General features: G+C 39.2%; 1 protein-coding gene across 1 annotated transcript in view; it reads left to right on the forward strand.

Moving 5' to 3' along the window:
• Positions 1–21413, forward strand: part of LOC136863196 (probable protein phosphatase CG10417) — a 209977-nt gene that overhangs the window by 60354 nt on the left and 128210 nt on the right. Inside the window, exon 3 of the mRNA XM_067139558.2 lies at positions 8592–9375. Coding sequence (XP_066995659.2) covers positions 8592–9375 — 784 coding nt within the window. The remainder of the gene's footprint in view (positions 1–8591; positions 9376–21413) is intronic.

Genomic DNA, 21413 nt, shown 5'->3' on the forward strand with positions numbered 1-21413 from the left:
TGTTTTAAAAAATTGCTTAGTACAGCATCGCTTATTTCATCATCATTTAAAATTACAAGAATTAGAATCATTCTGTATTGTTGGTTTTCACTATACAAAGAAAATTTAATCAAACTTAGTTTCTCAAGTTTTTCACTCCCCTCTTTAACTATTTATGATGGTGACTCAGTGGAGACAGTCATTTTGAATTTTTAACACAGCGATTTCATTCTTTTTTTAAATTATTACACACTGCAAGTTTTAGACTGAGAGGTCCACAATCTTGCCACAGTCACTCATTTGTTTCCATCTTGTCTCATTTGTTTTCATTCTTTCCTTCATTAGGTTTTAACACACTTTTTAGCACCAATTCTGTAAAAACTTTTTTTTCACTGAAGATGTCTCAAATGAGTTGAAACATGATTGACTATTATTACTTCATCTAATAATGGAGATGTGTATGTATTGAATAAGAGGACATATTTCCTTTTTAAAGGGAAAAAATCTTTTAAAATGGTGTATTTTAATCTCATTTTCAGAGAAATTTATAGCCTATAACGTCCAATGTTGATTTTTGTTTCTTATGCGTTTGGGGATTGTTGACAGCACCGTAAAGCTTAGTTTCAACTCTTGTTTTCAGTAGATTGTAGATTTCAAATCAGTCTTGTCTTAAATAGTCAAGGCAAGGATCGTTGTGAAGATATCACAAAAGAAAGAGAAAGTGTTTAATGTTGAAAAAAGTCACAAATAATATGGAGATTCCAAAATGGGGAAAGAAATGTCAGTGTCGCAAAGGAATTGGGAGTATCACACTCAGTGATTTCTGCAATTTGGAAGGACAAAGAGAACTTATCATTTATTAGCCAAAATTGTGTGCTACATTATTGATTTATGTTGTTGCTGCATCTTCCTCACTCATTATTTTATGTTTTGCTGACACATTATTGCTGTATGTACCGAAGAAAAATTCCTCTCAATCCCACTCCACAAATGCTGTATTGTAAATACAGTACTTATTTAACTCATATATTTTGAAGTTTTCACTTTATTCTGTTAATTAACCGTAAGTGTCCGTCCAAAGCTTACAGGTATGACATTTTTAGAAACAACAAAGCAATTATTATGCAGCTATTGCTTATAACACCCATTAATTGGTGGTCCCTTTGGAGTCGTTCTAACTGGTTTCAACTGTATTTTCTTGTCTACCTGGAACTTCTGCTCCAATTCCTGTTACAAATGGGTGGTGACGATGGCAGGAGATACACGAAATGAGATAAGATGCTAAGTTAAGAATAAACTCTGTGAAAGAGACCTTGCATATAAACTGGGCATGGTAGTGGGGTCATGAGAGGCAAATGGAGGAGGATAGGTTGCATAGGAGAATAATGAATTCAACCTTGAAGGGTAAGAGAAGTGGAGGGAGACCAAGGTGATGATGGTTAGACTCTGCCTTTGACCCTCTGAGTGCCAGGTTCTCATGAATGCCAGGCTGATTAGTAGCACTTTTCAAGTCGCTGTTTAAAGTGCCACACAGTTTGAATATTTTGACTTAAACTTGCACGAAATGAATAATGGTATGTAGTTACTACCAGCAATGATTACAATACTGTTAAGTTTTAAATAGGCTATATTGAAAAGATGTATTTTCTGAACACTTAAAAGAAGCAAAAAAAAAATAGCAATAAAATAATTCAAAATTAAAATTACAGATAAAATTTGGTAATCCCTCTGCAATGCAGCCATCCAAGTGAATAAACACAGGGAATTTGAAAAGTATCTGTTCTGTAGTTCAGTAGGTAATTACCATTACATAACTGCCAATCATCTCATGACCGGAGAAACACATGAACTTCGGAAATCCAATGTGCGTAAGTAAATGAACAAATGAGCTGCATAGTTATAAAATTAGAAACTATGTTGTTCACTCTATGGATACAAAATGTAAGAGATTGCCATCTGCTGTTCATAATCGTGCTAAATGCAGGATGTAAGGCGCGCTGTTCGGACAACGATATATCATCGCTGGCACTTTACGCACAAGTACCAAACGATGATATAACGTTGTCTGGCATTCTAAGGTTTATAAAAAGCACAGAACTAAATGAGGCTGCAGAGCTAGTTGTGAGTTGAGGATTGTGGAGGCACTTTTTTAGTTAATTCACAGGTATTGCTGACTGAATGCTGGAAGGCACAGCATTCTACAGTAAAACCTGTGTACAGTGAACACTCACTAATTCGAGCGAATGACTGCGAGTTCTAGTCCGAATTACAGAAATGTTTTCTAACTTAGTTATCTGAAGCTATGATGAGGAATATAATATATATGCAATGTATGTAATGGTTAAGTAAAAACTAGATGAACATAGTATTTTGTGAAATACTGTACAGTATGTTTAATTCTAAAGCAACTAATATTATCACACTAATGAACAGTAGGATTAAACAAATTAAAGTTACAGTATTCAAAGTTTACACTGAACAGGCTTGATAATACTCTACTGTACATACACAGTTTGTAATTAAAAATGAAGGTCTGTATTGGAAATATATATATGCTAGATTTACTGTAGAATGGTGTTTTACCAGTTACTTGCTGCTGTCATCCAAATTAAATTGATATGGTCCACAGCAGCTAAAGAGGCACTACTACATGATGTTGATGCGATGACAATATTGTCATCCCCAGTATCTGCTAATGATGGCTTCTAGAAGAAACTTATTTTTGGTTATGACTCTTGTCTGCACTGTTCTTTTACCACTTGTTGTTGCATCCCTTTAAGCGAATGATGCCCTGTACAATAGTATGGCATTTTACTTCACGTTGAAAACCAGTCCAAATTAACGCAAAGTCTGCATTAGTGACGGTTCATTGTGTAATGCAATCTGGAGGAACCAACAGTTATTTCCATTGTGTGCTGGAATTAATAAAGGTGACTAAAAGATAAAACAAAAATCGTAACTACATACCTCCAGTATATATTCCAGCAATAGCTTTGTATGTATTTTGTGCATTGTTGGAGGGAGAAACTCATTACACACTGTAGCCCTTCAGCTGAAACACAGACCATTTCTTGCTTAAGACCTCCAAGCTACGTTACATTTATATTTAACTTCACGATGATCTGCATAACTGACTGCTTAACCTTCTTGCTGGCTTCTATAACATTTAAATCTACAACTGCACTTTTAATTTTTTTTTTTTTTTCCCCTCTCTCCAGTTTTAAAATTACTGCAACTACTTTCCATGACTGCTTACAGGAAACATACTGAATCTGTAAGCTATTGTAGAACTGAACTGCATTGCTCAGCAAGTGGCATCCTCACTGTGTCAAATTCCTCCATCCCGTTAATTCGTAATAACTATGGATAAATAATATTTCAAGGTCATGAAGATAACACTAGCAGGGTGAGAAAGGGAAGTAAGGAGGGATGGAAGCACGTAGGTTTCCTACTGCAGGTTAGTCTATCTGCATTCCTACAGTAGCAAGGATGTCGATATTCCAAGCATCGTCTTCAGGTTGTGGAATAGCTGTCTTACAATATGACAGTTCATGTTCAAAATGTACATATTTTTCCATTATAATAACCAAATTTCCTACATTTCATGAGCCAGACATGTTATACTAAATACATGTGAACTATTGCAAGTTATAAATCTCATTCCGTATTGACGGTTATCACTTTACAAATAAAAAGTATTTATAAAATCCTCATCATTACAAATCAAATCATCTGTTAGATGGAACAGAGTCTATACATCTTTCAGCCTATTCTCAAGGCCATCTTCAGTACCAGAACAATTATTACATAACACATAACACAAAACAAATTAAAAACCTCAGTGCCCTGAAGTACAACCGCTGCTCAGCCATGAGCGGACATTGTAGGGAGAAAATCACAAATACACAACTATTGACCAATATTTAAATATCTTACACATAGAACAGAAAGGTCCCTTACTCAATATACTAGAGAATATTTATATAGATATTGACCAGTATAACAATCCCTTGCACAACCTAAATGAAATCAGTGAGAAGAAAAATGTATTACTGGAAACCTTTGCCCCACTCATCTGTGAATAATTTACTAATAAAAACGAGTTTCACTACAGACATTCTAGAACAAGACCTGCCCTTCCCTGAACATCCCCCTCCCATGACTCACCTCATCCCTCTCCTCATCCCCACCCAACCGCATCAGCACGGACACACGGTAAGCTACACACAAGTTTAGTTGTCAATGTGACATGAGACTGATAAGGTCGTTCCACTCCACACGACAACTTTTTATTACAAGTAAGTCGATTGAGTTGTCTTTTCACACAATATTTTGATTTGTTTTTCATCCACTCATAGTTCTTTTTCTCAATACAGATGTTGCACACTTTTTAATCCACGTTATTGACGGTCTCACTACACTGCCCAGCACAGTGTTTCATTTTAACAGTTAGCAAATTTTAATTGTCAATCAAGAATGACCTATCAGACGAGAGGACTTTGTACCTCAATATGTTTTTTAATTCATTAATCATGATCATTGTCATTTCACTTCATGAAGATTTTTTATTTGTTTTGTGTTATGTAATAGTTGTTCTGCTACTGAAGATGGCCTTGTGAATAGGCTGAAAGATATATAGTTTCAGTTCCATCTCGTCACCTTTCTTTAAAAACCTCGTAAGTCAGAATTACAAACTTTTACAGGAGAGACATAAAACGTTCCATGACCTCAAATGATGACCTGTTTGTCCTTTTATAGGTGCCTACCGTTAATTCGCCATGAAATTCATCTCGTGACTACACTGACATATAAGTTTAAGTAATATACATTTTATAATTCGATCAAATATGGACTTACGAGCTTTTTAATCTTACATTCAACATATTTTATGTCACGAGGTTTTTAAAGTAAAATTGTGGAATGAAGAATTACAAGTCCATAGTTTTTTTTTTTTCATAATTTTTACTTTTTACCTACCGGCCTGGTGGCCGTGATCATTAAATACTTGAAGTCTATTTGGTCTGACACCGGCGTTTGCCGGTTTGAGTCCCGTTCATCGAAAAACTGTTCAGCATTAGAATGTTGGCCGACAGGGTAGGGGAGGTGGTGGTATACAATTTCTAATCACTAGATTGTGTGCCAAAAGTTGGATTGAATTCCAAACCACTCAACTACGGTGTGACGGCGTATGACGCTGTTGATAGTGATTTGTCGGATGGGGGCGTTAAGCTTTGAGCAGACCCCTTGGTGTTATTCGACAGGAGTAGCCTACATGCCGACACCGGGTTTCACACTCTCTCTACCTCATCATCATCATCATCATCATCAACATCATTCCACATCCAGACTCGCGGGTCGCCTTTGGGCGTCAAATACAAAGATCTGCACCAGGCGAGCCGAACATGTCCTCGGACACTCCCTGCAATAAAAGCCACATGATAAAGAAAGACCTACCAATGTACTGATTGTTGATTCGTAAAGGTTTTGGAAAAAGTAACACTGAAGAGAAAATCGAAGAGTTCACACATTGTAGTTATTCATAGACTATTATTAAAGAATAGAAAAACCAACTTGGTAATTATTTTTAGTATTTTTTTATTCCACGTAATCTAAAAGAAAAAAGTACAACTGAGCTAAAACAATATTTACAGTTATGGCCCACAGTTCAGTGACATATGACTGTCCTTATTCATGAGGCAAGGTATCATAGAAATGGTGATATTCACTGTCCAGTACTTGTTTTAATTGTTGGAGGTGGTTCCATTTCTCTTTCGTGATCTTCAGCTTTTGAGTATACAATGGTGGAATCTTGTCTTTTGCACACCGAGTATCACCCCTTTGTTTCCTTTGAGGAAGATTATTCCAAGAATCAGAGTGATTCAGCTTGTAATCGATAGTCCTACTTGGGTTGTAACGAATGGCCCGGATGTCTGTAACAACAGGATCTCCCACTTTACTTCCAGGACGCAATGATTTGTAGATCGTACAGACTTTGTTATAATTCTTGAAGAAGTTGTGACGAAATTTGACATTGTAGGGTTTGGGATTCATATCCTAGCATGTTTACAGACATCTATATATGCTGCTGGAGAATAGATATCTTGGTTTCTAAGACGTTTCTCTATCGTGGAGTGCATGGAGTCACACTCCGTATGTGTGTGCCCCTTCTCTAAATACTTTTGTGTAATAGTAATATCACACAAAGAAGAAAGGTTTCGAAGTGCATTAGATAGAGTGATATTCCTATTGTGATGTCAACATCCATCACTATAGAGAATTACTTCGTCACCACGCTCAAATGGTACCTCATTACGTATGATAAAACACATAATTGAAGCGAATTTGTTAGCTGTCATAGATCCCTCTGTTTCGTTCTACAAATAACAAAATCCGTTCCTTGATTTTATATCAAAAATAGTGAAGTTGTGCACTACTAATTTCGTTTTATAGTACACCGCCGATGCTTTCAGGGATGGACAGAGAACAACTAACTGAAGGTCCCATTGTATACACGTTTGCCTACAACCTTGTCTCTCTCTTTTTCTTTTCTTGCCTCGTCTTTCTTCTTTTGATGTTCACTGTAAGTTTCAAGAGATACGTTTTTTATCTTGTATCCAATGCAGATATCACACTGATCCTTTTTCGGTTGAAATATTGAAATATACATTTCAGTCAATATGTCATCAAATGCTTTGAATCTCATGACTTCTAAATGATTTTAACCACATTAATTTTGGCATTCCTGGAATAGGTGAGCTTTTGATGTCCAGACTGGTTCCAAATACAGCTTGGTAGTAGATTTTCTGGAGTAATGAGACGGAACTTTGGGCAACATCATAAGATAACTGCGAATGTGTTCTCAACTTTCCTTGTGTTTCTGTTGCGTCTTGGTCAGTGATTTCTCTTCATTTATGAAACGTCAGTGACCTGTTTCTTCGAGAAGAATCACCATGGTGATTTTTAACATCCTTAGTGTGTGAAACGTCTACCAACATTTTTACGTACATTTTCTTCTATTTCCAACTTACTTTCCAAAATTGTTGAAATATGTCTTCCCGTTCCAAATCTGTCAACTCTTTACACCTTATTACAGATTTCTTTACACTTAAAGTGCTCCTACACCTAGGCAACATCTTCCTTTCTTGACGAGCAATTTGGTATTTCCACTTTCCATCATTGCCTCTTGAAAGACCTTCATATGGCAATCCCATTTCCCTCTTCTTTTGATTTTTCCTGACAACTCATTCATCAGGTCGAGCATCATTCTTTCCTGGCCTTTTTCATTTGATTGGTTCCACTCCATCAGCACTAACAGATGCGTTATCATTTGAACTAGCTACATTAACAGAACCAACAGAATTCACAGGTAATTTGTCACTTTCATGTTGAGGTTCGTCAGTAGATCGATCACAAATAATATTTTCCGTAGAAGCTATAGCAACAGGGGTTTCCAGTAACTCTGTATTAGAAACAACGTTAAGCACTTCAATAATTGGAACAGTTTCTTCAGTTTGAAGATCACCTTGTAAATGTCGCTCACTGTTGCAATTACCACTACACAAGTTTACTGGAACAGCAGACGGCTGTAAGGGATTGAATTTTAAGAACTCGTCCAACTCTTTCCTCAGTTCTGCATCATAGATTTCTTCAGTGGATCCTGAAACACACAGAAGCAATTCGATAGCATTTGAATATTTCCAAGTTAGGTGTGCTTTACCACAAGGTGACAGGTGAAGGAGATAACCAAGAACACTTTTATGCAGATATTACCAGTACCTTTTTCACTAGTACTGCCTTTTCCGTCTTGTTTTACATTCTGTACTTTGGAACAGTTATTGGCACTATGTTCTGTATTGCTATCACCTGAAAATATAACGATTCCACAGTAAAAGCAGTAGGTAAGGAATATTAATGTAATCTAATAGTAAATAATATTTGTAACATTACTCACCGAAGCACTTGTAATCCATCTTCAATTGAAAGGGAAGTCAACTTGTGAAAGGCGCGTATAGTATAACTCTATTGTCGTCTTCTTTACAGTGTGGTACTGGCGGTAAAATTGTAACATTGTTGGCATTAAAAAGCACGTATGTCAGACTTACGAGGTTCTTAAGTTAAAAGAGTCAAATAGTATAAATTTATTTTCCTCGTAAGTCTCCGATACGAGGTTTTTAATCTGTGAACAGCTCGCTTGGACAAACGAGCTTATTAATTCAGCCAGTAGAGGCGCAGGGTTCCTTCACAGACTTATGAGGGTTTTAAATTCAGTTAGAGCGCATTTTTCCTTTAAAAAGCATGCAAGACCCCAAAAATGACCAAAATCGGACTTACGAGGTTTTTAAAGAAACACGACGATCTACTAGATGATTTGATTTGTATTGATAAGGAGGATTTCTTAAATACTTTTTATTTGCATGTGAACTGTCACGAACATTGAACCGTAATTCACGGGACCGAAAAAAAGTTCCGTTATGAGCACTTTTTTAGTTCATAAAGGTTCTGTTTGAAGCAGATTTTATTGTATAATGAATATGTATGTATTTATCACAGTTCTAACGTGGATAATTTAATTTTATAGTAATTACACTGTCTTTTTGCTCTTTCTATTGTAGAGACGGCTGACAATGTTCACCTGCTTTGTCAGGAAGCACAGCTTCCAATCGAAGAAGTTATAGCAAAATATCACTCTGAAAACCCATTCAGAATGACTGCAGAAGAAGCAAAGAAATTAGCAGCATCACCATACCTAAGGGCTCAGAGGAGTTGTAGCTCTGGTGTAGGGCAAACTTCTTTTGCTCGGATCTTAGAATCTGATGGCGGTTGCTCCTCTCATCACTCTGCTGCAGGATCTTCTCATTGTTCTGATGAATCAGAAACCGTGAAAGATAGTAAGAATTTTGTGAATGAAGAAAAATGCACATCTGACAGTAGTAACTATTCTGCCAATGTAAGTGCACGTGACCTTAAAAAGAAAAGTGTGGATGATAGTGGAAGTGGGGAATGTAATAGTGCTTTTAGCGATGAAAGTAAGGCACTGACCAAAGACCAGTGTGACGGTGAGAATCATCTTGTAGGTTCTGTAAAAGACACCCAGAATGGAGATGTAATGGATGTTGATGCAGTGTCTAAACCAACAACTCTCCATGAAAATGGTGAGGCATCGTCATTCGAAAAGAACCGTGTGATCAGTCACATCAAGTGTAAGAGGGTAGGGCATGTGAATGAAAAATCTGAATTAAACTCTGAAAAACCGTCAGCTGAAAATGAAACTCAGCATTCTGAACAACAGTCTTCAACACAACCCCTTAAGCAGGTATATAGAGATCTTCTTGCGGAGCCCAGTGAGACCGATTCTGATGATGATGGTGATGAAACCTTTCATGCCAATGATCACAGGTAAGGCCTAGCTATTTATTTCCCCTGTGTATTATGGTGCATTACTACAGTTGACTTCTCAGAAAAGGCAAGTGAGTGTGTTTTTGAAGTTGTTTCTAATTCTTTCGCTTTTGAGGAATTATGACTTTTTTGTTTTTAAATTAACTTTTACGTATGTTATTGATGTAGCGTAATTTACTTCCATTTGTGTGTGTATTGATTTTCATTGCAATTTCAGTTCTACTCAGTTGTTCATGCATATCTGTGGACTGATTTTTAATTTTGTAAGCATTAAATGTTCTTTGATGTAGTCTTTTGGGCTAATGCCATGTCAAGAAAATAAGGTGAAATTCTTTTCATTTCGCAGAGAACTTCGCTCTGCATCTTCAGAAGAGATTTTCTATGCTGCTTGAGTGCCGAAACCCAGCACGTAGCTGATGGTGTCAGCTGGCGCTATTATAAGTCAACAGATCCTGATTTCAAGAAGTAGCTGTGAACAGTCGAGATTTTCTTCGGAAGATGCAGAGCAAAGTTCTGTGCAAAACGTAAAGAATTTCACCCTATTTTCTCAACACGGCATAAGCCCAAAAGCCTATATCATAAGTACAGGCCGTGAAAGCATCAATCCTATGCCGGTCTGAGTGGCTCAGACAGTTGAGGCGCTGGCCTTCTGAACCCAACTTAGCTGGTTCAATCCCGGCTCAGTCCGTTGGTAGTTGAAGGTGTTCAGATACGTCAGCCTTGTGTCGATAGATTTACTTGCGTGTAAAAAAAAACTCCTGCGGGACTAAATTCTGGCGCCTCAGCATCTCCGAAAACCGAAGAAGCAGTTAGTGGGGTGTAAAGCCAATAACATTATTATGAAAGCATCAGTGGCAACATTAATTGTTCTTCATAATTCATTTTTATTTTATATAAACTGATTGAATTATGTTATTTTTAGTACTTGTAGTGCATGGCTTATGCTCCAGGAATGTGTGGTCTAACCCTTCCCTCTCGTCTGTCGGGGGAGGCCCGACATAGCAGTATTCCATTTCTGGTCGCGTGTTGGGCAAGGCCCAACCTGACATTGTATCGCCCACCGCTCATCTCCTATCTTGTATCCGACGAAATACACAATGCTATACTGTACTGCCATCTTTTGGTTCAGTGCGGAACTTTGTAAAGTCTAGATACTATTTGACACTCGTTCAAAAATCTTATTTAGACGGCAGCGTAGCTGTCAGCTGTGTCCAGTCCACTCACGCATGCGAGGGCTCGAGTGATAGTAAACAAACATGGTCGCCATGTGCTCTTCTAGTCGCACGCGATGTACTGTTTGTTTTATATGTCAGGTAATAGTACAAAGACCAGTATTTTCGCACCTCTACTCATTCCTTGAGCCCTAATGAGTATATCTAATAGCATTTGGACGGCACCTACAAGTGAACTGGTGATGGTCTGCTTGTGTACCATAACCCAACACGGAGTTGGTGTCGGCTGGCGCAATTATAAATCAACAGATCCCGATTTCAAGAAATAGCCGTTTACAGCGGTGAGGTGGGGAAACCAGACAATGAATTAGTTTTTGTATTTTTTTTTTTACTGATAATTTGTTTAGTGAAATTACTAACCAAACCAATCGGTATGCGATAACAATAATAATAATAATTATTATTATAAAAGTGTAAAATAATTTGTCTTAAGTTACATATATTGCTTTTATTTGCTCCAGTATAGCCTGCTGTAAACGTTTATAGCCTAAATACATCATTTAAGAGAAAGTGCTATCTCCAAAATTGTGAAAGGTGAATGCAGGTCATATAAGATAGAAATTCACATTTAAAATACGAGTAGTAGGGAGAACACAGAGAACTTAAATTCGAGGGGTAAGGGCTAAACAAGGATTTATTTGCACTTACCAGCACAAAAAAAATTGTTGAAAATTCATGAGTACAGGGGTGACCAAAAGGAAGGAGCACATTGTCATAGCTACTTAATACAAGGTGGTTTATGTATACTTTGCCAGTGAAAGGGTCCACTACTGTATGTGTTGTTGTTCTTAATAACTCTGAGTTTGCTGCAGACTGAAGGACCTAAGTTATAAATTAACTGAAAAAAAAAAAAGATGGCTTTAGATATACACCTCCCCAAATGCTCTTTATGCAATTCACATTCCTAACCTAATATGGCTTTTGAAGTTTATTAGCAAAGTGCATATTGGACATGTGTATTAAAAAGTAAGACGGATAAATTTATAATACCTATGGGAATCAACATCTTTATCATAAAAATGTATACCGGACGATTCGGCCGTGCGGATAGGGTCGCACGGCTATGAGCTTGCATCCGGGAGATAGTGGGTTCGAACCCCACTGTTGGCAGCCTTGAAGATGGTTTTCCGTGGTTTCCCATTTTCATTAAATAAGGCCATAGTCGCTTCCTTCCCACTCCTTGGCTTTTCCTATCCCATCTTCGCCATAAGACCTATCTGTGTTGGTGCAACGTAAAGCAGATTGTATAAAAAAGAATTATTATGAAGGACCATTGCCTGTTGGAAAGTATACAAAGTTTGGCGTTGTTTTTCTGTGTACAAGGAGGGTCAGTTTATATCAAGACCGTTCTGTACACCCCTGATAATCTGAGGTACAATGAACCGATGCTACCTTAGACAACTAAGAATATAATTAATGGGAGGTAGATGATGCACTTTTGGATGAAACTGGATGTAAACAATTTTGTCAGTTATTATCGTATTCTCTTGAGCTCTTTTATTCACTTTCGTGGAGGTGGAGGAGAATTAGGTAGTGTATGTGCCATTTCTTCATTAACCACTCCAGAAAGCTTAGGGCCATCATCTTCATGATGATTACCACACTTGCAAAAACTACTTACTGTATGTTGACTTCGCTCATGCCTACGGCGGCGATATCGCATGATATACCATCTGATGGCCAAGTAGGCATCAATTTTTGTTAATGAAACAAAGTCGCTCATAGTGCATGGGTACAGCCGGTGGCTCCAAGTAGCCTACACAGTGGCCTCCACGGTATGCACTAGCTATGCGTCTTGGTGGGTGTGCTATGTACCAACTGACGAGCCCAACTTAGCACACCGGGGCGAAATGCTGGCAACCAGGAATGAGTTAGCTGGAAAATTTATAATGTCCATTTATATTGGTATTATAAATTTACTTATTCGGGACAAATAATCTATATCAGTCACCCCACTTCCGTATAATTGATTGTTTGTGTGGGTTGAAGGTAAGTCCACAATAATCGATAACTCATTCTTTGATATGATCGGTACTTTTAACCATGTGATGTTTGTGTCGTCATTGGAATTGAATTTAAAACTGGGATAACAGTTCTTCAATGTGAATCTTAGGTGTCGACAGGCTGTGCTCTGGAACTTGCCCATGGAAATTCAGGGGTTTTGTTTTGAAACTCACTTGACCTAAGTACGAGCCTACCTTGTAGATGGGGTGACAATCCTGCAGGTGGCAAGTGATCATACTGAAACATCAAAAGCCTCATTTCCATAGACAAGCTGTGGTAAAGGTCTACCGTAATTTACACTGAACATAAAATCTTTTACAACAAGCTTATTGTGCTGTAGCAACTTTATGATATTCCGTTAAACACCGTTTTTTTTATTTATTTTTTTATTCATACACAAAAATACTTTGCAGCGAGAACAAATTATGTTTGGCTTCGACTGGATCTCTTTCATACTACAGACCTCACACCTCCCCTGCCTATCACGAAATTTCATCCAGTGCACACCCCCATTTGCCAACCGAAGATTCCTGCTCACAGAATTACTTTTACACCTTTTTGGCACAACATTCGGGTTAGGGTTTTTGCGAGACCTTTTATTTGTCAGTGATCTATATGTCATAGATCGTTAGCCACAGCTCGCCTGAACTCTTAACACCGTACAATCCTTTCCCATCAAATTACTGTAAATGATAAATGCATTCACGAAAGTTATATCAACAACCCTCCAGAAAATCCTATGCCACCATCTTTTGGATTTCCAGTCAACGTTGTATAATGCTCTAAGTCTGTCTGTATGATCCACCCCTCCATTATACGAATTGTAATCTCTTCCAACATGTGGGCAGGAAACATTCATACGTGTACCATTTTTATTCATCCTCAAGACCTGAGTAATCTCTGACCTGTAAAAATTCAGTGCAAAAGAGACAACTTTGTCAAACCATTTCCACAGCCCAGTGTCCATATCAGAGAAACTATAATCACAATCGCTTCTCTTCATGTTCTTATCTGTGGTCAAATTCTTCAGCATTCCCTTCCTAGTTGGCCTGATAGTTCCACAAGCCAGAACATTTTCCACCTTCAACCTTTCAAGTAGACTGAGTGTTGTAAAGTAATTATCAAAGTAGACAATTGTAAGAACTACCCTCTCTCCCAACCGATAGTCCTGAAATTCTTCATCTATGGATTCCTCTTTTCCTTGGTAGACCATAAACTCTAATATATACCCCTTCCGATCAGCAGTACACCACAATTTGTACCCAAGCTTTATGGGTTTCATTGGGTTGTACTGCTTGATGGAGTTTCTTCCTTTGAATCTTGCAACAGACTCGTCAATTGACAGTTCCCTAGTACCATTGTACACTTCTTTGAATCTGAAATTTGGCACATCAATTATCAGGCTCAACTTATGTAGTTTGTCAGTGTTATTTGCATGCTAGCATTATTGTCATTCACATGGAGGTAACTCATTGTAGCAAATATATTCCTATGCATTGTTTCTGATACAACTGACACATTGAGGTCACGGCTTGTATCCCAGTACTGTCTCCAAGATAGCAAACAGTCATACCCCATTAGGAAGTTTATGCCGATAAATGACAAAAGTTCATCTTGTTTCACGTTTGTGTAGCGTACTGATTGTTTGAAACATTGCAGGTTCTATTATTGGATCAAGTAGCTCCAAGAATACATCCGTGGGTGTTGTACAACCAACGAAGTTTTCAACAGCACCTGGACAAAGTAAAGGACAAACATTTTTACTGAAAGAGACGTTTCATTAGAGCTTAGAAATAGACTATTTTTCCTAACAATAAAAAACACATACTAATGCTGCGGTGCACATTACATAGAACAGTAATGGGAAGTATATTATAGCAAAGGGTTGATGACCGGAAAGACAATATCATGTTTCTACCAATTATATTCAAAGAGAGTTACCTTGTGACAGAAAATAGGAATTGTGTTCAGATCTCTCTTCCTCCATCTGCGATCAGGTTGTGGTCCAACAGTCCTCTTCTTTTTTTTTCCCTATGTTTAATTATTTGATTCGAACTTCCGGATGGCTGATCAAATACAAGTTCTTCCTGATACTGAGGAGAATCCTCATCACTTACGATTTCTTCATTCCCCAATGCTTGCAAAAACACTTTATCAAAGTTTGCAGGTCCAAGCAAAATCGCACCATCATCATCATCATCATCTGTATCACTCACATCAGAACAGCTATCAGTATTCGGTAATGTCTCCAACAGAACTGAAATTTCGGTTTCTTTCAAAGATTCATTCATCTTTACAAAACAAACCAGTTGGCTTACATGGAGCACTGCCACTCACATTTTCACAGTGTAAACGTTTGGCTGAAGTGTTTTACAGGTAAGCCACACTAAAGACTGACTGTACAAATTTGTACTACCAACATTACAACAAATAACTTCTCTCATGTGTGAGAAATCAGTAATATATACAGTAGTATAGCATGCGCACTCCACCGTGCTTCCCCTGTCCCCTTCCACTCACTTCCTAGACTTCTTCTTTCCCCTCTGCCCGTACTCGCAAGCTGCCAGATTTAAATTTTCATCAACAATAACCTTTACCATAATTACAACGCGTAATTAGCAAGGATTCGTGTCTCCGGATGGTAATTGATTCTAGCAGTGATGAAATACTAATGCGGACAGGTGATAAGAAGGAAGAGTGTGTGTTCAATATTTTCCGAGCGTAAATATTCATATACATCCATGGAGGTAGAGCAGCAGGCCTTTTTATACAATTTTAGGTTCGGCCAAGGGCCGGGCCCCCTTGGCACACGGGGCCCGGGGCTGCAGCCCCTTTAGCCCCCTCCTTAATCTGGCCCTGCTCACAAGTGATCGAATTCTTTTGCAATATTAGGCCATCTTGGTGTTTCAAATGCTCTTCAATGTCCTTGTCTACGTGGAATGGCATGAGAAAAATTGGTTCGTGTACTTCCATAGCAGTGAGAAGGCTAGGTGATGGATACGCCTATCGGCTTGCCTCTCACTCAGGTTGGCATTATCAAGACTTGCGCACTGCAATTCAGAGCCACGTTTCTCACAGCAAGAACAGGTAGCTTACCTGTAGCTCTTTCATATTTTCTGGAAGCAGTTGTCATTTTTCATCATCTTCCTTCCAAGTACTGGGCCATGTGTCCCGTTATGGTCTTGCATTTTCCCTCAATCTCTTCATCGGGCGTCCTACAGATCTTTTTCCTTGGGGTTGGTTTTGAAGAATCTCTTTTGGCAATCTACCAGGTTCCATTCTTTGTATATGATCTTTCAAGCTTTCCTGATAACTGAAGATATAGTCAGTTATCGGTTGTACTTTCAGTTTAGCACCTCTTCATTCCTTTTTTGGTCCCATTTTATATACCCTGTTGTACGACGCATGAATGTCATTTCGCGTGCTGACTCCCGTTGTCTGATAGCACGCACCGTGGATAACCGTAGCGGCTGAATACCTCATCCTTTAGAGGACTGGTGATGCGTTCCTTCGTCGCTGCTGGTATCGGAAAGGCTTTAATCCATCTTGTGAAGAGGTCGGTGATTACTGGAAGACCTGTTTTGCCCCTTAGTGTTCTAGGGTAAGGACCCATCAAGTCAAGGCTATGACCTCTCAAGGGCGTTGCGGCCGTCTTCCTCGCTGCCTGTTGCTCGCCTTGTTGCAGGCGCACATGTAGCACGCTTTCACATAGTCAAGGATGTCTTTTTGCATGTTGACCCAGAAGAATCCTCGTCGGATAGACTGATGTGTCTCTTCACCGCCTGGATGTCCGGCTTCAGTGCTGTCGTAGAACTTCTCCAAGGATGTCAGTCGTGTTCTGTCTGGGGATCATCACTGCTGCAGGCATGTCGGAGAGGGGAGATCTGTACATTAAGAGTCCTCCGTCAACCCGGAAGTTCCTGTAGTACATCTTGAATTCCCTCTCGACGAGTCGACTATCGGTGTTCTGTCTCCTAACCCACTGCGTCATGGTCCTACAGGGCTTGGCTTGTTCTTGCCATTACTTGATTACTCCCAGATCAAGTTACTTCTTGATCATAAGTACAGGTTCATTGGGTTCACTCTGGTGTTTTTGTGGAAACCCCCTCTCGACATTGGTGCTCCTAGGTTCAGGTTCAATTGCTGGGTGCCTGCATAAACTGTCTGCTCCTATGTTCGTCGATCCTGGGACGTGACACTCATCAAAATCAAATTCTGTGATTAACAGAGCCCATCGCGTCAGTTTAGATTTTGAGCCAGAGACAGAGTTCAACCATTTGATAGCTGCATTATCAGTGTAGAGCTGGAACTTCCTTCTCCAAGTACCCTCTGAAATTGCCCGTGGCCTACACCACGGCTAAAGCTTCCTTCTGGGCAGTGCAGTAGCATTGTTCGGTGGGAGATAGCTTTTTGCTGGCATACTCAATGTCCCTTCTGCCGTAACTCCTCTCCTGGAATAACACTTCTCCTAAGCAGGATTCTCTGGCGTCCGTCTGCAGGCACATCTTCCGTTGAGGGTCGGGATGGGTTAGACAGGGAGCGTTCTTTATCGCAGCCTTAATGCCTTGGAATGCTGCCTCCTCCTTGCTGGTCCATCGGAACGGGCGGTTGTTACGGAGTAGATTGGTGATTGGTATTGCCATTTCTTGAAAGTATGGCACGAAGCTGCTATACCATCCACACAAGCCAAGGAACAGTCATACGTGTCGCTTGGTGCGCGGGTGTTCAGCTTCTTTGATAGCTCGATTCTTCTCCGGTTGCCTTTCTAAACCTTCAAATGTTAGGACATGGCCAAGATATTCTACGCGAGACTGGGCGAAGTGACACTTCTCCATTTGGCAAGTCATCCCATGAATTTTCAGTCATTCCAGCACTTTCTTCAGTTGTACAAGGTGTTCTTGAAACTTCTTGCTGTAGATTAAGATGTCTTCAATATACACTTGGCAGAAATCTCCAGTACATTCTGACAATACCTAATTGATCAGTCGCATGAAGGTTGCAGGGGCATTCTTCAGTCCAAAAGGCATTACTGTAAACTGGTACAATCCTATCGGTGTCATGAAGGCGGTCAGTGGCCTAGAACTTTCGTTGACCTCCACTTGCCAGTATCCGGAGTTGAGATCCAGTGTGCTGAAAGTCTGAGATCCACGTACTTGGTTCAGTGAGTCTTTTCAGGTCAGGCATGGGGTAGGCGTCACTAACGGTTTTCTTGTTCAACTTGCGGAAGTCCACACACAGTTGATACTCCCAATTCTTCTTCTTCTTCTTCTTCGTCTTCTTCTTCAGTAGGATGATAGGCAAAGACCAACAGGATGTAGAGGGTTCGATGAGACCTTGCCCTTCCATCTCTTGAATCATCTGAATGACAAAGTTGCGCTTATTCGGGTTGATTGGATGTGGGTATTGCTTGATGGGTGAGGAAGGGCTACATTCAATGGTGTGCGTTACCGTGGTAGTCCGTCCTATTTTATTGGTGATGACTTCTGGAAAGTCCTTTAAGGTGTGACTCGCCTCCCCTTCTTCACTTGTTTGAAGATGCGTTATTTGAATATCTCCCAGGTCTACGTCGACTTCCACATCATTCCGAGTCCGTATATTTCCATCGTGCCAGGCGACCCACAGATGTCTGTCTTTTCCCAAAAAAGACTTCATGAGCTGCATAGTGTAGGATCACCTTGTATTCTACCAAAAAGTCATGACCTAATATGTCAGATATTAGGTTCTGGATCACTGCAACGTTAACTACAATAGACAGGTCCATGCATTTAGTGGTTAAGTTAGTCTGTCCTTGGATGTAATAGGTTACCCCGCCCGCTGCTTCTACTACCCTTCCAAGATGGTGAGACTTCATAGGCGATATCTGGCAGCAGTCCCATTTACGAATGAATGGCTTGCTTGGCTGTTGAGTGTGGCTGAAAAATTATTGTTGCCTATCCTCAAGATGATAGCTGGGCGAGGTTTGTCTGTTCTGCTCACGGTCTGACCAATCCCTTTCCCACTCATCCAGGGCTGCTTGTCTGTCGGGTCGAGGCACATTCCTGTTCCCTGTCCCATCCCCCTTCAATCCAGAATGGGCCGGATCCGTTCTTGCACACTGGTAGCATTTCCTAACTGAGCTGGTCTCCTCTGTGACCTTACTCTTGTGTTCTTCTTCCAGATGGGCAATGATTCGACGCAGATCATCAAAAGGATCTCGGTTGCGATACGTTCATTAGGGGTCTCATCTTGTCGTGCCGTAGCCCTACGATGTCTGGTAGGATCTCATTCTAGTTTCCTTCAGGATGCAGCAGCTTGAAGAGCTGGTACTTCTGGTGGATGAACGATCTAGCTCTGATGCCGGTGGGTTGTGCATCAGTCAGTAGCTTCCTTTTCACAGAGCTTTTCACCCCTTCAGAATTTAACCTAGCAAGGAATTCCCTCTTGAAGTCGGTCCAGTTTAAGTTCAAGCCCTTCAAGTTATTCCACTGAGTGGTGGCTTGCTCCCTTAACTGCAGTGTGGCGAATTGAACGAAGATGTTCTTAGGTAGATTAGTCCTTCCTAGTAGACTGACCGATCCTTCGATGAAGCTAGTCTGGTTCCCTTTCAGTCTCCCGTGGAATTCCGGAAGGCTCTCTTTAATCACCTTCGGGTCTAGGTGTCCTGTATTGCCGGTTAGTTTTGAAGGGTTTGAAGGTGTGGTGATAGGTCCTGTTCGAATTAATCTATCTTCTACCGTGTGAATGATGGTCTCTCTCATATTCTGAACATCTCCCTTGATGGTCGAAATCCGCTTTTCTAACATTTCTTCAATGACAGAAATATGGCTCCCTGAAATTTCAGTCAACGGCAGAGATACGGCTGATAAATTTATACTTGTTCATTACACACGTGCATCATGGTTTATGATCTAGTTTTCTCTTCATGTAAACTTATTAAACTATATTTTTTATAGCAGCTTCAATGTAAACTATATGCTATCAAGAAACTTATAATTATTATAATTCTGTTAAGGTGGAATTACGTTCAGAGATCTTGCTCTTGAGTGTCTGTATCATGCTCATTATGTTGGGACAAATTGTGGTCATATTTACCTCATCTTTTGATGAGTCCAGTTGTTTGTATGCACTAGCCATACGTCTTGGTAGGTGTGCTATTTACCAACTGATGAGCCCAACTTAGCACACAGGGGCAAAATGGTGGCAACCAGGAATGAGTTAGCTGGAAAATTTATAATGTCCAATAACAGACCAATTATGTTGGTATTAGAGATACATTAAGGGTTAGAAACTTCATTTTGGTTGGTCCATATTGAACTGAGATTACATATGTATTTATTTAAGAAAAAACAATTTTTTCGATTCCACCTACTCATTACAATATAATTTTGCAATGCTTTTTACATTACAATGTAAAAGTTCATTTGGTACCAGTTTTGACCCTGTTCGGGATCATCATGAGCTAACATTTCATTATACAATTCATTCAAGATGTCCTAAAACAATACATTTTTAACATGACATTTTAGTTAATATGATAAAACTTCATGAACTTTTATCATATTTTTAACGGCATTCAACTTGCCATGCTACTAGAATACATGAGGCTATTGGTATCAAAAAGAGCAATCTCCACCTTCCCACACTTTACAGGGGGAGTGATTTTTTTATCTAATGCATTTCTATTCACTCTATCTGGGTGATTTTTGTCTGATATACACAACAGACAGGCTGTGAGCGGAGATTGTCCCTTTTGATACTAACTTTCAGATTTTCGTGGATATTGCTCTTTTTGATACCAACATGTAAGGAGATTGCTCTTTTTGCTAATTACTTACAGAATTGTGATACCTACACTATTTTTCTTTACACTAGATTAAAACGTCAAGAATGTCACTATAATGTACTGCACCGGTACATTCATTTAAGAGTTACAAAAGTGATGAATAATATTACCTAGACTGAAAAATGGAAGACCACCAGCAAGAAACACATCAGTTTAGATTTGCAAACAATCTTATTACCATAAATTCAATATAGGGTACAATAAAATTTAAAAATTAACATATAAGTCCATTTCCCAATTGAATTTCTACCTGGTAAGAAAATATTTACTGGCTGAATGTTATTGCCACTTTTTTGCAACAACTGATTTCCATTTTCTATGATCGTGAGTCTATTCCCTCACTTTTGTGGGTGACACAGGTGTCACGTTTTGGGGTACAGTTTATTTTGGTAATATAATATGTTCGTGCACGTTCATATACCTTCAAAACTCTGAAAATACCTCCAGTATTAGTCTAAAACTGAAAAATAGGCATGCATAACCAAGACAGTCTCAATTTATAACTCAGTGAACCAATATGGCGGCACTCACATGGCGTGAGCAGAAAGAGCTGATTGGTAGTTCTGGAGATTGTCCCTTTTGATACCAACCGTTGGCGGAGATTGTTCTTTTTGAAAAAGACAATCAACATAGTTTTATAGACGGCTATTAATACAATACAACGGTATCAGTAACTCATTTTCAACGAAAAGTGGAGATTGCTCCTTTTGATACCAATAGCCTCACATGTGCTTTTACATCTCTGTGCATCATCATCATCTAATTTTTAAGCTTGACAATGTCATATTTGTTTATTTTAACTAAAATGTCATGTTAAAAGTGTATTGTTTTAGGATGTTTTGACTGAATTGTATAATTGAATGTTTATGGCTGATGACCCCGAATAGAGTTGAAACTGGTACCAAATCACTTTTAAATTGTAATGTAAAAACCGCATTGCAAAATTATATTGTATTGAATAGGTGGAATCAAAAGAAAAA

Source organism: Anabrus simplex, chromosome 2, assembly GCF_040414725.1.
Source record: "Anabrus simplex isolate iqAnaSimp1 chromosome 2, ASM4041472v1, whole genome shotgun sequence".
NCBI lineage: Eukaryota > Metazoa > Arthropoda > Insecta > Orthoptera > Tettigoniidae > Anabrus > Anabrus simplex.